Source organism: Centroberyx affinis, unplaced genomic scaffold (genome assembly GCF_046629955.1).
Source record: "Centroberyx affinis isolate AG114_WGS23_722 - 3 ecotype Tasmania unplaced genomic scaffold, CSIRO-AGI_Caff_v1 ptg000326l_1, whole genome shotgun sequence".
NCBI classification, from domain to species: Eukaryota; Metazoa; Chordata; class Actinopteri; order Beryciformes; family Berycidae; genus Centroberyx; species Centroberyx affinis.
The window spans coordinates 108,241-126,037 of NW_027279002.1; the positions used below are offsets into that span (position 1 = coordinate 108,241).

The 17,797-nt window shown below is 41.5% G+C and overlaps 1 protein-coding gene across 1 annotated transcript in view; it reads right to left on the reverse strand.

The window, feature by feature from the left end:
- LOC139640994 (choline transporter-like protein 5-A) overlaps nucleotides 1–5,248 on the reverse strand; it is a 54,514-nt gene extending 49,266 nt beyond the window's left edge. Inside the window, exon 1 of the mRNA XM_071515201.1 lies at nucleotides 5,161–5,248. Coding sequence (XP_071371302.1) covers nucleotides 5,161–5,248 — 88 coding nt within the window. The remainder of the gene's footprint in view (nucleotides 1–5,160) is intronic.
- Nucleotides 5,249–17,797: the final 12,549 nt, after the last annotated feature.

Consider the following 17,797-nt stretch of genomic DNA (forward strand, 5'->3'; position numbering starts at 1 on the left):
TTTTGAATTTGAATATTTTCTACTCTACTTCATTGTATTCTACTCCTCTCTACCTCAGTATCTACTCACCTATCTAGTCAACATGATTTTCTTTACTTTGTTCTACTTTTGTCCGACTCTTCTCAGCTCTGCACTACTTTACTCAACCTCACTCTTCTATATATTTTTTTTTTTAATCGGCTGAACTGTTTTTTATTCAAACCTCTGGGAACCGAAACACAAAGACACAATGACGCTCATATATTGTGAGTGCCGGTCCCATTGGCGCTCCACTGGGTTGTTTATTTTGACAAAAAGTTAGCGTGAGGATAAGTGGGACTGGGTTTTAAAGTCTCTAAATACAGAAATGTCTTCACGGTCTCTAATGACGGGAGTTTTTCCAACTTTTTCAAACCTTCACTAAACTTCATCCAACCTACTGAGAATTCAGTACATACACATTCAAACGCCTCACCTCTCGCTGTCTTTTCAGGATCAGAACCGGCACACTCTCTCTCTCTCTCACACACACACACACACACACACACTCTCTCTCACTCTCTCTCTCTCTCACACACAAACTCACAGATGTACACATAGAGGCCACATGTCTTTCTCTCAATCCAGATTCAATCACAGTTCAATTACAGTCAAATGTTTTTTGGTTTCCATGTGGCTGGAGCTGTCAATGTGTGTGTGTGTGTGTGAGAAAGAGAGAGAGAGAGAGAGATAAAGAGAGTGTCCACCATGACCTCTAGAAATATCACACATCTCCATTGTGGTTGTATGACCGTTAGTTCATTAGAATATTACAAAGTGCATTTATTAGTGATGGAAACGCACCTACTTCACATTTGAGTTGTTAATATAAAATATGCTTGATAGTCGCTGCTGCCAATGTAGCGTCACTGGATTAAAAAAATGCAATAATGTCTGAAAACATTTACAAGCTAAACTATGACATCAGAAATCATAAGCTGCCATTTTTCACAGGATTGAAGATGTACAAATATGCTTGTTAAGGTGGGGGGAGAAGAGAAGATGGAGAGAGGAAGACAGACAAGAAACAGGAGGTGTGTATGTGCATTGTTGTGTGTGCGTGTGTGTGTGTGTGTGTGTGTGTGTGTGTGTGTGTGTGTGGAGTTTAGCCAGGTCTTATCAGCAAGGAGCTCTACCTATCTGTCACACTCTGCCTCACACACTCCTGGCACACACACACACACACAGATTGGCAACAAGGTGTCTTCCTCAGGCTAGTATCGACAGACAGGAACTGAGGAAACCGAGAACGTGTGATAGCATCAGTGAAAATGCAAGAATAAATGGAAAACGTAAATTTGGCCTACATCTGCTGGTTTTTTTTGGGTTTTTTTGCTCAGTTCTGGTCTTTTCTCTTCTATTCGGTTCTCTATAGAAGAAGATATCACTTTACATCTTTCAGACTTGAGGACATTTAATCAAGGTCGTTTTTACCAAGAATCTGCAACCACAGAGAATCTGCATTTTAAAGTTGACATCACATTCTCAACTCAAAAACGGCTCATTTAATTAATCATTAATCATTTAATACACAACCCTAACAGTAAATACCGCCCACTGCATTAAAACCAAGCTGAAGTCCAAATGTTGATACATGTCCAGGCTTACAATGTATTTGTTCTTGACTGCTTAAGTTCTACCATGCTGTACATCATTGTGGATGTTTTTTTCCTCCACTGACATGCACTCAGAATCCACTATATAAGGTACACCTATAGTACCAGGCAGGACTTCAGAACAGTCTGGATTCTTCAAGGCCTTTGATTCAAGAAGGTGCTAGAAACGTTCTATAGGTATCTGGCACGTTCATGCTGTGAACATCCTGTCCCACCTCATCTCAAAGGTCTCTACTGGTTTGAGATCTGGACTGAACTAAAGTCACAGGTGTTTTTCCTCAACCATCATTATGCTGCTGGACGTTTCCATTTGACAGAGGCTAGACTGGACCTGGTCAGTAACAATATTTATCAGAGGTGTGACTTTGCTCAAGTCCCAATCTCTGAACCCATCGTCTATTGGTCTGATGACGATTAGACAATATTTCGGGGTTTCCGAAATGGATATATGAATGGCTAGGGCACAGCTGGGAGACAAAGCCGGTCCTCCAGCTTGAGAACACGATCCTCATCTTGGGAGGGGCCCCTCAGACGTCTGCTTCTGCAGTACCATCCCCAGCTCTGCGCTGTTGTGTCGGGGTGCTGTCCCAATTGGATAGCTCTGCAGTAACCCCAATCTCGGAAACCGATCGTCTATCGGTCTGACGACGATTAGACTCTGGGGGCGACGGCCAATAATTCGGGGTTTCCGGTGTAGCCAGCGGACATCCGGGCCAAGACTTCCTCTTCCGTGCGCCAGTCATTGTTTACAGTCCGATTAGCAACTTGAGACACGAGAGTCGAACATTTCTTCACACAGTACACAAACATTGATACTTTTTGTTGGCGTTTTAGGTCCAGACGACATTTCAGCTAATCTCTATAAACAGATTTCTGCATATGAGACGTCATCTCTAAACTCCAACTCCATTCTCGTGTCTCCAGTTGCTAATCGGACTGTAAACAATGACCGGTGCACGGAAGAGGAAGTCTTGGCCCGGATGTCCACTGGCTACACCGGAAACCCCGAAATACTGGCCGTCACCCCCAGAGTCTAATCGTCGTCAGACCGATAGATGATGGGTTCCGAGATTGCTCGAGTCCTAACTCAGTCTCAAGCCTTGAGGCACGAGTCTCAAGTCAAGTCCCAAGTCTAAAAGTAGATTACCAAGTCAAGTCCAAGTCAAGTCCATGTCATTAATGTCAAGTCTCAAGTCTAAATGTAGAACAGCAAGTCAAGTCAGAACAAATCAAGAGTCCAGTATCAATGTAATATGAAAACGTATTGAAAGGTTAAACCCCTTGAGATGACTCATCTCGTTTTCAAGGGGGTCCTTAATATCTTAAAGAAAACACAATATCCAGGACTTTTCAATGCAATATCATTTTTATAGTATAAAACCTTGGTAAGTGCATCATGAGTTTGATTAATCATATCTATAATATCTATAATCAGAAACAGAATTTAAATTCAGTCGTCTGCTGGAACAAATCTCATCACTTTCAATCTAAGTCATTTACACAAACACAAGATCTCGAGTCAAGACTTTAGAAACCTTTTCAAGTCATCAAAGTACAAGTCAGAGTCAAGTCCCAAGTCACCAGAACCCAAGTCAAGTCAAGTCTCAAGTCTTCTCTTCATGCAACAAGCCAAGTCTCAAGCTGTTACAATTCTGACTCGAGTCTGACTTGAGTCCAGTCACCACCTCTGATATTTAGGTTCGCTGCAGCCTTCAAGTGATGCTCCATTGGTACTAAGGAGTCTAATGTCAACCAAGAAAACATTCCACACATCAGTCTGTACTGTTGACACCAGATTCATGCTGTCAACCTGCCATCATCAGCATGGTCTTCTGCTGCTGTAGTCCATCCACTTCAAGATAGGACTAGTTGTGGTTCTGAGATTCCCTTCTGCACACCACTGAGTTGCCATTTGCTGTTAGCTTGAACCAGTCTTGCCATTTTGCTCTGACCTCTCTCATCAGCGAGGTGTTTTTGCTGACTGGATGGTTTCTGGTTGTGGCAGCATTCTCAGTCAACTCTAGACACTGTAGTGCCAAAATCCCAGCAGGCACCAACCATCAGAACACATTTAAAATGGCTTAAATCAGCATCTTGTCGAATTCTAACATTTAGCTGAACAGGAACTGTACCTCTCCATCCTGTCTGCATGCTTAATACTAATGCTTTATTTATGCGTGACTCATTGTCTGGAGGTGCAAACGAGGAGGTGTACCTGATACAGTGGATATTGATTAAGCAAAAATATATGTAGATATGTTCAGGAATAATATATCCTGACAATTTCAAAATATGAGTACATATTTTTATGGATACTGTACCCTGGAATTAGCTCATATTTCCTACTGTTGGTTAATATTCCATGTCAAATGTATTTCTCTACCATGTCTATAAATAGATGTAAACACATGTAGAGCAATATGCATATGAAAATGGTAATTTTTGTAATGTTGACATATGTTTTTTCCATATGTTATAATGTACATATATTGTATAGTTAATAGACACCAGATGTAGTTTTCATATATGTTGATACAGAACATTTAAGCTGTTAAAATGCATGCAAATATGTTTTTTGTGTATGGGTTTATTCAATCAAACATGGAATGAATTCAGTATAGCATCCTGGCATGATCAGTATGCTGATGCTGGAGAAAACCAAATAAGACATTTTAAATTCAGTACAGTGAACCAGCTTAGGTAGCTACTGTACAATTTTCAGACACATTTAGTCTCCATTGCGGGGCATCTATTCCTTGTTAAATTAGACAGACCTGAAGTCAGCTGAGGGCATTAGTTAACAGTAATACCCAGCTAAGCTTTATCCTGCTGGTGACAGAAATAGCCTATAGAACAAAGCACTCCCACCTTTGTTTATGTCCCAGGCTATTTGGACAGCCACTTACAACCAAACTGTTCAGACTGAAACACTTCATTTGACCAAGTTTTAATCTTTAAAGGCCATGTTACACACTTTGAGATGCTCAACGTTACCTTTAACAGGAATGAGAAATGTCAAGTTGTTGACAGTCATTGTCGATAACAGTGAAATTCTAAGGGTGATGACAGCCTACATGGGCAAGTTCCTGAGGCAATGTAGCTGGGCAATGTGTTGCCTTCTGCAAAATGATGTTAGTTATAGGATGATAGGGGCTTTTAAGGGGTTAATATTAATTAATGCTTTTCAGAAAAAAAACAAAAAAACATTTATTTTTGTTTCTATTGGTTGTTTTTAGTCTTATGAGGATTTAACACTTCACTTTAACACTACACTAACACTCAGTGGTTATAAAGGACAAAAGTAAAGTGGAGAAACATATTGTCTGATGTGACAGATGACTAAATGATGATCTATCAACTGTCCAATGCCTCAAATTATTGTAGCCTACAATGGCATTAAAATAATAAAAATGAAATAAAAATTGATGCTAACTGTTGGCAAAATTACCCATTGTCTTAAGCTGTTAATACCTATCTACCTACTAGTACTATCTGTAATGCAAGACCGGTCCGGTAGGCTACTCACCATAGTAGGGACCAAGCGGCGCCGCTCGGCCGGCCATCTCGCTTTGAACGGCGGCTGAACTGTCCGCGGTGTATCGGTGGGGCGACATGGCGCTCGGAAGTGGATGGTGGATACAACAAAAGATGAATGAAAAGCCAGCAGACTGGGATACAAGTTTATAGTATGCTACACGGCCTCTCTCCTCCCTCCCTCCCTCTCTCCTCCTCTCTCCAGGGAATCAAGCCGCTCAACGCGTCACCGAGAGAGGAGTGAGAGCGGACCTACCCCCCGACACGCTCCGTTCTCTTACAACGTCACGCCAAACTCCATTCAAAAATTTGGCAGTTTAATACTCTCTAGTTTATCGAGTAAAGCAAACACCCCGTACAACATGGCTTAAGACTGGTTGGTTTGTCGCACCCACTCTTCAATTCGGCATGCATCCAATCCACCAAGCAACACTTATTTTCAAAAAATCGCAACTTTTAAGAAGTGGTTCATGGAACTATTAGCCTTAGACTAATATCGCCCACCACGCCGTGGTTTGGTGGAGCATCCAGTTTGGCCGCAGCAATAACAGGTGAATCCGTTAAATATTATTGAAACATGTGCTGCTTAATGTATTGGATGCATGTGTGAATTCTGTCCCTTAATATTTCTCACGGCCACTAAATTCACTAAACCCCAAGGCATGGAAAAATCCCTGCATCTAATATAATTTGCCACCAAAACTCGCAAACCAGCAAAGTTAAGCTAGGACTGATTGACAAGATATTATTTTTTGGTCAGATGTGATATATTATTAGACGTCGGTCACCAAACTATCAACTTTGAGGAAACACTGATTCTTATGCTCCCTGATGTGTGTTAGATAAGCTGCTACTTCCAAATCGACTCAAGGCATTTTTGCTTGATCATTGCGCTCCATTATAATGATTAAAAAAAAATACATATTTAAAATCATTTAGTGTAAGGAGTGGAGAGTGCAACACCTTACCAGAGACCCATGATTTTAACCTGTCGAGGCCAGTTTGACCTTTGAGAATCACCCCACTTTCCCCAGGCAGCTCAGTGCAGAGCATGCTGAGTAGTGTTGCAATATTGCCCCCTGCTGGTATGATAGTAGTAACACAAGTGAGCAGTGACTTACCCTTCCTCTTAAAAACATCCTTTCTAAATTCAAGGTTATCATGATGGGGCACCTCAGGTCTGAACTTGATGAAAATACTTCAGCCATCATGTCAAAATGACCGAAACCCTCTGGTGCCCGGGGAGGATAGAGAAGAAAAGAGGACGAAAGTATGGGATGTGTGTATGGGATATCCTGACATCAAGATATGTTTAGTGGGAACATCTTCACTATGCTTTGTTGGTCTGGAACAAGTAACTGGCCCTGGAGACAATCTTCCAAACTGTTATCACTGAGAGAAATGTTTTGGATATATGAACTAAATACAATGCGACCACAAAGGCTGAATGATGATTTTTCTTATAGACCATTTTTATAAGAACATTGGGCTTGTCCTGTCTTCAAATGAATTCTCTCTGGAATGGTATAACATGCCAACATGTGTTTTTGATGTGGCAGACAGGATTGTATTCCCTTCATTTTTTTTTTTTTTTTTTCAACTCTTGGACCTGGAAACTCAATTCAAATTAGTGCATAGTGCCATCTGGTGTCTTACCTGATTACCTACCTTTCCAGCAGCCAATAGAAACTTTCCTTAGATGCATTTTTTTAACGTGTGCACAGTAAATAAATCAAAAATATATATAGGCGTAACTGTAACAGCAGCTAAATGGCTGTTAAGACTTAAACGTGTTACACCATTGGGCTGTTGCGCCATATTGTCTCCATGTCCGAGTGACAACAGCATCAATCTGATTGGCTGATTCATTGCAAAGATTTCCTCTGAGCATAGACAGCCCACTTCAGCACAAGGCGGGAATCATCTTATTTGTGAATCGGTTCACAAGCATGCAAAACAAGGCTCAAATATCTACAATTCAATCAGGAGAGACCAGGTTTATGAATTCAAAAGGCTTTATTGAATCAAACAATGATCAAAACTTTGGCGTAGACTCTATTTGAAACTATTGCGCAATTAAGCTTCATATAAATGCAAGCCACGTGACACATGGAATTTCACTGACACATTCAGACACATACACACTCACACTATACTAAGATATTAAGATATATTCTTGACCTGAAAGTAGATGAAAGTTTCATAAACAATGTATTTATTATTATTTATTTATTCATTTATTTGTATTCATAACACAATACACAATACAAGTTTCATTTGATTAAACACATTTTTGTTGCACCCATTGAGACTTTGGTGCAGTTTAACCTTCACACAGCTTGTCAGGCTTTAGTGAATGGCATGGCCACAACAACAATGGCATCTCTGCATGAACATCAGATTTAACAGTCACAAGTTAGAAGGCTCTGAACTCAAGGCTGCACAGCAAGGAAACTCCAGGAAAAAGTTTTTTGGTTTGTTTGTTTTTTGTACTGTAATTGTACCTAGCCTTCTCCTCAGTAGCCTGTCAAACATGCCAAAATCATCTGAGCTGCCATTTGTTTTGAGCTTCTGGGGGCAACGGATAGAAATCCTGTGCAGGAAATAGAGCGAGGCCTCGGGGAGGACTCAGGGAATAGACGACCCCATATTTCCACTGTCGTTGCAGTGAATAGTCACCCACAACGCGTGAACGACGTTGAGTTCCACATTAGCTGAAGATACAGCTGCGTGAAGAGTCAGGGTCAGGCTGTTTACAAGCTGCACACCAAACACACTGAGATGAGGCTGAGGCTTAAAAGCCCCGCCCCCTCAACTGTGATTCGTGGCTATGTCGGCGTTTTCCAACGTCAACGTCGACACAGAATCTCTGCACAGAATCTGGATACGTTGCCACCAGACCCTTGATATAATGTTGGGCAAAGCTCGTTGCTAGCTGGCAGATCAGAGCTGTGGACGCCGCCGGAGATGCTGATGGCTGTAAGACTCTTCCAAGTTTCTCACGGTAGCTTTGTTTTTTTAGTTTTTCCTAGTTTTAGTACTAATCTACCAAAGACCGAGAGCAGAAAGGCCGACAGCCATCAGCATCCACAGCTTTGATCTGCAAGCTAACACTCAGCTCCTGTCTTGTGATTGCTCACTTTGTGATGCGGGAGATCACATTTGTGAAGTTGCAATGATGAGAGGTTGAGAGGTTGTAATCAGAGTTGTGGTTGTTCTGGAAAATGAACTCAGGCAAAAAAAAACTAAATATGAGTAAATGTTGTATTACAAGTTTGCAGCTGTCGTATTTATCTACTGATTTACACATTTGTGAAAATGTTTTTGCGCGGCACTTCATATTCAGAACATTTCAACATACAAGTTCACATTCATTCCACAAGTTGTAAGCCATGACTGGTAAAGTGCAGATTGGTGGTTCTTATGCACTTTTTGGGGATTACAACTGTGGCCCTGGCTGTTTGGAAGGGCCAGGTGGAGGGGGTTCTGGTCCAGGTTTAGCCCTGCTTGAGTCCGGCCCAGCAGGGTACAGGACTGGCAAGAGCTCTGGAACAAAGGCAGAGTACCACTTATGGACCAGAGATGAAGGCATGCCAGCCTGAGATGTGGAGGTGCTGGCTTCATTCTGGGTCCTGGCTCTGGCTCTGAAGTCTCCTGTACTGGGACAGACCCTGGACCTCTTGGCTTCAGGCTGGGCTGCATCGCTGGCATTGTGGGAAGCCTCTTTTGGGCATTTGATGTGACCCAGGCTGGTCAGTGGAAACGGTATCATCAGTGCTCCAAGTTCTCTTGCAGGTGGTGGAGGGATGAGGGTTGGTCCTCTGGTGGGGGGGCCGGGCCTGGCTACTGAGCGGTGCTGGAGGAGGCCTGCTGCTGTAGGGATGGCTGGTGGGTGGACTGAGACGCACCCTTCCCACTGTCAGAGGTCAGCTTCTGCCTCTGACAGATGTCCATCATCTGAAAGCAGGACTGGACACTGGAAGACAAGGAATCAGTGAATCACACAACTTCATCCCCCACATCAGCACACAGAATGTATGTTTTTTGCCGATATGCAAGACCGAAATAAATTGCCAGAGTTTTAAAGGGACCTTGGCCTGACGTTCTAAAGTAGCGCAGAGGCGTCAGCTGTAAAAAAGGCTAACGTTGAACACAAAATAATGAATTAGAAAATGTGTAGAGATTTTTCTAGCAAGGTTAGTTAACATATTCAGTAATAGTGGAACTGTTATTAGCCTCGGCCCACTCCTGTCTTCTTGAATGCAGAAATCTCTGCAGTGCGTGCACTATGGCTGTTCACTTTGTTGCACTCACTACTGTTCAGGAACCTCTGCTGATGTTTACTAGTCACATTGTGCTTCAGTAACGCAGAAATATGACACATTTAACCTTTCTGGGCCCATGAAGACAGACTTACTGGGAGCTGTGATGGCACCTGTCCACTAGGTGGCTCATGCTGAAGAACGGATGCTGCAGCAGCTGGCTGGGTGTTATGCGCCGGTGGGGATCCAGTTGCAGCATCTTCTTCAGCACGTCCACAAACTTCTGCTGATCATCAAACTCAGCAATGTTGTCAGCCGCCTTCTGGTGCCCAGTGATGTTAAACTGGAGGCAGAATAAACAACAGACTTTAGAAATATCTCAAGTTACCTTCCTGGTTCATGGCAACGGAGCCAGGGAATCAGATATGCTGGAGATTCATCAGACTGTACGATTTCCTTGTATTATATGAAATGAACTCATGTTCAAGTCCTAGAAGTTGAATGATGAAAAGAGAGCATCTACCAACTTAAGCTCATCCAGGGAGCTGAACCTCAAACTCCTGGTCTCTGCAGACTGGATCCCAGTCTCCTGGTAAATCTCCACTGGAGTCTAAGAGGAGACAATGTTGTAGTTAGCTATATATCCTAGATAGATAGATAGATAGATAGATAGATAGATAGATAGATAGATAGATAGATAGATAGATAGATGGTAGGGTTAGACCGATATATCAGGTCAATATTGTCCTTTTATTAAACATTGGGCATCGGCCAGTTTCATCATCCACCTCCAATATGATGGAAGTTCCTCCCTGACCACAGATACATTATTTTATTTGCACATTTTATTTATATATTGTTTTGCTCAATAATGTATTTTTATAAATTAAATCTTCATTTAAAGGCCGGTGCAGGAGGTCACCCACCACCTTAAAGAGCTGCTAACCCTAAAATAATTTCACATGTCTGGGTTTCAGTGTCCCATGATGCTGATGAAATGCTGTTTCAGAGGCTTCTCCACCCTGACAAGAATACAGTTCTGGGGTAAACACTGAATACTTGTATTTTTTGGCATGAAAATGGTAAGATTTAAGGATATTATTATAAGCACAAAATATCTACGCTCAGTGACTACAATCTAAAGATATCTGTATTGGTGTCAGCCTTCAATAACCCATATTGGTCCAACCCTAACAGATAGAAAAGCATTCTAGGTCTCAGGCCAGACAGAGCAGAGCAGTAGAGTGACAGTACCTTGAGTCTCCAGAGAGGAACGTTGGCGGCTTTGGCGCTGTTGGTATTCCAGCAGAAAAAGCGACTGGTTTTTGTTCCATGACAGAGCAGATGGTCTGGTATCTGACCATGGGTGTCCACTATATACCTGATCTGGAGATACAACACAAAGTCAGATCACGGATCTCAGACATTACACACACTGTATTTTGACATATTGACAAGGAGGGTAAAGACTCGAAACCATCTACACGTAAAATGTGAAATAAAAGGCCTATGAGGAGAAGGTGAAGGAAACACCAGATTGAGTCCAATACTGACCATGTCGTATTCACATAGCCCAGGATAGAGTGAATAGCCGAGGAACAAGTCTGCAGCCACGCAGCCCAGAGACCAAACATCAATGGCCTCCGTGAAGGGAAGACCCAGCATGATCTCTGGAGATCTGAGAGAAGAGCAAGACACATTCACCAGGTGCTGGACTGAACCAGGGACATGAATCCACTTCATGCTCCCAACAGTGAATTTCATTTAGAATTTACAGCAATGTCTCCACCGCACTGGGTGTTTGTCAGGATAATGTGACAAAAGTACAAGTCTTGTTTTGATCTTAGTGCAATCATGTTTTGTCAGGTGCACTGTGCCTATAGAGAAAGGCTGGGATTACACATGGTTACACATACTGTAGTAGAAATTCACTATTGTGAGTGTTATTGCAGTGTGAATTTGTGTCCTTTATTCAGAAGAGCAACATCAGCCATGATGAACGACTGTACAATCAGAGAGCTGGCATGGTGTCATGACTCACCTGTACCACCGGCTTTGAATATAAGAGCCCAGCTTGGCCGCAGAAACATGATGGGCCAAGCCAAAGTCAATGATTTTGACCTGGAGAGGCTGCCGTCGATGGTCCACAACCATGATGTTCCCGGGCTTCAGGTCGGCATGGATGATCCCAGCACTCTTCAGCTGTTCTAGTGCTGCGGCCAACTGAAAGTCACAAGCATTCATTTGATAAGAGGGTCAACTCTGTTCCTGCCGTATCCATTTTCAAGTAGGGAGGTCAGACTGTTATTATATAACTGTTACCATATTGTCACCATGGGGAGATTATCTATGTGGTGAGAAAATTTGGTGTGTGACATTAGCTGAAAAATGTATTAACTGCTGTCACACATACAGGGAAATAAGCACCGTGACTGAATGAAGACAATTGTACTCTATATAGCTGTTGATTCTGTAAATTTATGATGATGAATGTTGACCATCTTGTAACCTTCTGCTTTGATAAAGTATAGAGTCTGTTTGTCATGACATGATGCCAGTAAAGCAGCCATTCAATTGAACTGACAGTAATTTATCAGAAGAATTTATTATTAGTCTGTTAATAACAGACTAATAATAAATAACCAAAGTAAGCTGGTAGCTAATTGTTGTAAATGTGATTTGTTCGTAACATACTTATTCACCAGGAATAAAATCATAGCTATTTCCAAAAGCAATTAGCTGAAAGCTGGCCTTCTCAAAGAACCATAACCATAACCCTATCCAGCATACTTACTTGAAACTGCTGTTGCAAATTCAAATGTAAATAGGACTGTTGAATTTAAAGTTTGGGCCCTAATAGAAAGCAGAGCATACCTGATGCAGAATGGGCCGAATCTCTTTCAGAGGCCGAGCCTGGAACCGTCTCTGCGTCATGAAGTCCATGAGACTCATGTCCAGCAGTTCAAACTCCAGGCAAATGTTTCCTCTGTGGAGGAAAACGTCGTTCCATCTCACAAAGTGACATTTGTCCGGGTCCAGCGCTCTCAGCCTCTTCAGGATGGAAACCTGGGGAAGATGTGAGAGGTCAGAGAGAGAGATTTAGAGCTGGAAAAGACTGGAAACAACTGCATCCTAAAGGTAATAACTTCCCATAAAGGCAACAAATTAAAAAAACATTAAGGTAGTAAAAACATTGTTGCTAATAGTGTCTAATTTGCTTTCCCACCTCATGCTTGGCGTCTCTCATTGAACTCTGGTGGTTCTTCATGATCTTCAGGGCCACGGTCTTGTTGGTGTCCGTCTTCACACACTTGGCCACCCTTCCGTAGGTGCCCTCTCCCAGGAAGCTCTGGACTATGTAGTTAGAGGACCAAGAGGACAGCAGGGTTCCTCTGACCACCTGGAGGTCCTGGGCTGGGTGAGAGGAGGAGGAGCTTGTGGCCATGGGAGGAGAGGAACTCTCCTTCTGGAAGCTCATACTGAGAGGAGAGGAGGAGGAGAGGAGAGGAGAGGATGGACACAACATGAAGTCACATCCTGGAACACATCTATCTATCTATCTATCTATCTATCTATCTATCTATCTATCAGGGGGGCACTGGTTTCTACAGCTGATGTCAGTGATGTGAAACACATTTCCTGGTCAGTTAAACCCTTTCTATAGTAAATAACTTCCATTCAGTATATCTGCATTTACTTTAGATGAGTTCAGGTCAGAAGATTCAAGATTCAAGATTTCCTTTATTGTCATTCCTCAGTACTCGCATACATTTGACAAAATGCTGTTCCTCCCAGGCCAAACAGTGCACATACAGAATATACAAACAATTAATCTGTTTAAGTTTCAAAAAAAGTATAGGAATTACATAAATACACACAAAAGTAGACCTTTGAGAAGAGAGTTGCTGTTGTTTTTGGTGCTAAAACAGAAATAAATCGGCAAAATAAATCACCTTACCTTGCAGTCACAGATGGACAACAGTGACTTTCCCCAAGAAAATTAATTAGGGAAGTCGTCTTCTTGTTGCTGCACACACTCACAAAGTTGAACTGACCGACTTCTCTCTCTGGAAGTGGTGGTTTGCAGTGGTTTTGAGGAACCACTGTCATGCAATAATCCAAACTCCTGTTTTGCTATCACACAGCACAGAGGATTTAGGCTTATAATATAATATAATATAATATAATATAATATAATATAATATAATATAACAGTATTATTGTTATTATTATTATCATTAATAGTAGTAATAGTATGTAAAGCTCTAAAGTTATATCAAGTAAAGTTAAAGCAAGAAAAAAAACACTCAAACCTAAAAAGTTGACAACACAACACTTAATAAAAAGATTGTTATACAGTACATACAGCAAAAGCAGCATGTTCAGCAGTCTCAGTATGCTGCGCCTTTGCAAATATGCAAGTAGCAAATGTGTGTATACATACTTACAGTATATATGTATATATTTACTCATACTTAGAGATATATCACATATTTCATATTTAGTATTCCATATTTAATTAAGCAATCAACACTGTTAGTAACATCTGTAAGTAAATCCATACGTTAGTAATCCATACTTTCCCATACTTCCCACTCCCACAGATGCATATAGTTATATATATATAGTGCCACATTATTAACTAGATGGCCGAACAAGATGAATATGAATTATTGCACAATATTTCATTTGTGAGCCCTGCTTTCCCAGGTCTTGTAAGTACATTTACTCAAGTACTGTACTTAAGTACAATTTTGAGATACTTGTACTTTACTTGAGTATTTCCATTTGATGCTACTTTATACTTCCACTCCACTACATTTCAGAGGGAAATATTGTACTTTCTACTCCACTACATTTATTTGACAGCTTTAGTTACTTTTCAGATGGAGATTTGACACAATGGATAATATAACAAGCTTTTAAAATACAACACATTGTTAAAGATGAAACCAGTGGTTTCCAACCTTTTTGGCTTTTGACGTCTTACAAAAAGCAGTGTGTAGTCGGGTCACATTTCAGATGTCTATGAGTTGTTAACAGCTCCACCAAATAGTGATTTTTCCCTCTAAACCTCACATGGTTTCATTTCAATAAATGTTCAAATGATCCAATATTTCAGCAAAAATCAAAGATTAGAGAAAAAGTCCAAAAACTCAAAACAGATTTGTGTATCAGAACTTTGTTTTTTCTTCTTTCCTCTCCCATTAATCATCTCACGACCCCTCAGATTTATCCGGTGACCCTTTGGAGGGGCCCGACCCCTAGGTTGGGAACCACTGGACTAAACTAGCTAATCCAGCAGCTCCAACAGTAACATGCTGCTTACACACTGATGCTTCAGTATTAATAATCTAATGATGTCATATATAATAAAATATCAGTCAGAGGGACCAAACCACTACTTTTACTTTAATACTTTAACTACTTTTTGCTGCTAATACTTATGTACTTTTACTTAAGTAGGATTTTTCATGCAGGACTTTTACTTGTAATGGAGTATTTTTACATTGCTGTATTGGTACTTTTACTTAAGTAAAGGATCAGAGTACTTCTTCCACCACTGTTGGTGGTTGTGCGCGAGTGAGAGTGAGCTCCTCTCTCTTTTCATTTCAGGCTGTGGCTGCTGCTGGGCAGTGTTGCTGTCCTTTGTGGTCCCCGACTCTTCCTCCCTCCTTGTTGCCCATGGTGACCGAGACGGTGCTGATGTTCTTATGATGGCCTTGATGATGACGATGACCATGATGACCTAGATGGCGTTGACACCCTGTGCCAGATCCCCATGTTCACCCAAATGTTCTTATCATGTTTATTGTGTCTACAGTATGCCCCTCCCACACCCAAACCACTCCCATGCCCTCTGACCATCATTCAAACAACACAACACACTGGCTTCTGTGTGTGCATGGTATAAGTGTGGAGGTACACACATTCTCATGGAACCTGTGTAGTAGTGTATGCATTGGCCCATGGCTACACAGATTTTTGTGAGTGTGATGTAGCAAAGTGGCAAAGAGAAGGATAACGTCAAAGCGGGAATTTTATTTGGAGCCCGAAACTTTTCAGCACACTACAGCAGCCTATTAACTCTCAATAGAGTTTCATATAATAACATTTATAGATGTCTGTGTTAACATCCTTTTTTCTCGCAATTGTAACCTGAATATGATGTGGGATGTGGGAATAAGAATAACACACATATCAGATCATAAATTAGACCTACTCATGTGTGATCAATCAATAGGCTATTATGGCTCACAATATACTGTATAGTGGCAGAGGTGGGGACTCGAGTCACATGACTTGGACTTGAGTCAGACTGGAGTCACAATTGCTTGAGACTTGACTGATGCATGAAGAGAAGACTTGTGACTTGACTTGACTTGGGTTCTGGTGACTTGGGACTTGACTCTGACTTGTACTCTGATGACTTGAAAAGGTTTCTAAAGTCTTGACTTGAGATCTTGTGTTTGTGTAAATGACTTAGATTGAAAGTGATGAGATTTCAGTTAGCCTGTGTGACTCCTGGTGGCTGTGTCTACAGATGACACACTGAACCCACATCATTCACTCACTTCCTCTCTGCAGTGTTGCTGAACTGTGTAGGCTGCTTCACATCTGATAACTAGTGTGTCTGTTTTTTTTTTTATCATGATCATTGACTCTGACTTGTACTTTGATGACTTGAAAAGGTTTCTAAAGTCTTGATAAAAGATCTTGAGTTTGTGTAAATGACTTGGATTGAAAGTGATGAGATTTGTTCCACCTGAAATAGTGTGCTATTTAGAATCATGTTGTTAATCATGTTGCTGTGTCAGATAGGATCAGATATTATGAATTCTAACTCGCATAACTCATTAATCTTTATGCATTTTGGCATAAAGCCTTCTTCAGAGCACCATTACAATAATGGTACCAACCTCTATTTTTATACTGCAATAGTGAATGCCCATAGGTGTGTGGGGGCGGTTCACAAGTGAATATACTGTATATGCTGAGTTAGAATTCATAATATATGATATGTTTGATATTTCTCTTTTTTCTCACCTGAGAACGCATAATGTACACAGCACAGTGTAGAGGCTGAAGCAAAAGTAACTGTGCCCCCAACAGACCCGCCTGGGTGCTTTACTGACCCCAGACATGCTGACAGTCAGCAGTCTGAGGGTGATGATGATGATGATGGTGCTCCTGATGACATGGAATGGGATGAGCTCGAGGAGGAAACTATCCCTAACAGAGTGGCACTGTTTTTAGCAAAGACAAGGGCAAAATCATCCCTGACCCTATCTGCGATTAACTTTGTAGTCCAGCAAACATCTAGCCTGGTCTATGACATAGTAGGTGGTCTGCAAAGAAACACCATGTCATTTTTTACAAAGTATTGGCCATGTTGGCCACTGCTGAGGGGCAGGAGCTGAATCAACCCTTTGCAACTGCAGCTGAAACATTCCGATGCTTAGAGACTGAGCACAAGCAGATGAAATACTTTGCTCAGTCAGCTCTCAATTCCTCTTCTGCTGTATGACAACTGTAAAATGGTCAACCCTCTTGGCTCAAATACCTCTGTTCATAAATTGGGATTCATCTATTTTACTGTGAAATGCCTTCCATCAGAGTATCTTTCAAGTCTTGACTCATTTCCAGGCAGTGTATAAAGCTGATGAGGCCAAAACCTATGGCATAGAAGCTGTCTTAGAGTCAGTTTTGGTGATATCAAGGATCTGGAAACAAATGGTGTTGAAGTTGACAGCTCATTTCAAAGGTACAGTGAAGGTTGAGACTAAACTGGTGCTCAGTTCTCATCTTGCAGAAGCTAATAACCTTAGACCCTTGACGAATTACCAGCTATGATTATGGCTTCTGTGCCAGTAAGCCATCCACCATCAGACCCCATGAACTCAAAACACCTGACAGTGCCATGAAACAGACAGCAGCACAAATGTGGTACCTGTTGGGGCTGCTACTTCTGATGATTGGATGATCTGATTCCAGAGGAGAAGAGTACTGGGAGCTACTGCTGCTTTTATTGTCCTGTATGGAATTCATCTTTTCTAAATCATTAACACCCGAAGCAGTGATCTTCCTAGGTTTCCTCATCAATGAGCACCACAGCCTTTTTCCTAGAATTGTACCCTGACCGACACCTTAAGCCTAAGCGTCATTTCATGCTGCATTATTCTGGTGCCATCAGGACGCTGGGGCCTCTGGCACAATACTGGTCAATGCGTTTTCAGGCAAAACATGTTATTGCATGTTATAAAATGCTTGCCCATATCATGTGCAACTTCCGCAACATTTGTAAGACGATGGCCTTCAGACATCAAATGTTGCTGTGTTACAATATAGAGAAAAAGGTTTAGAACC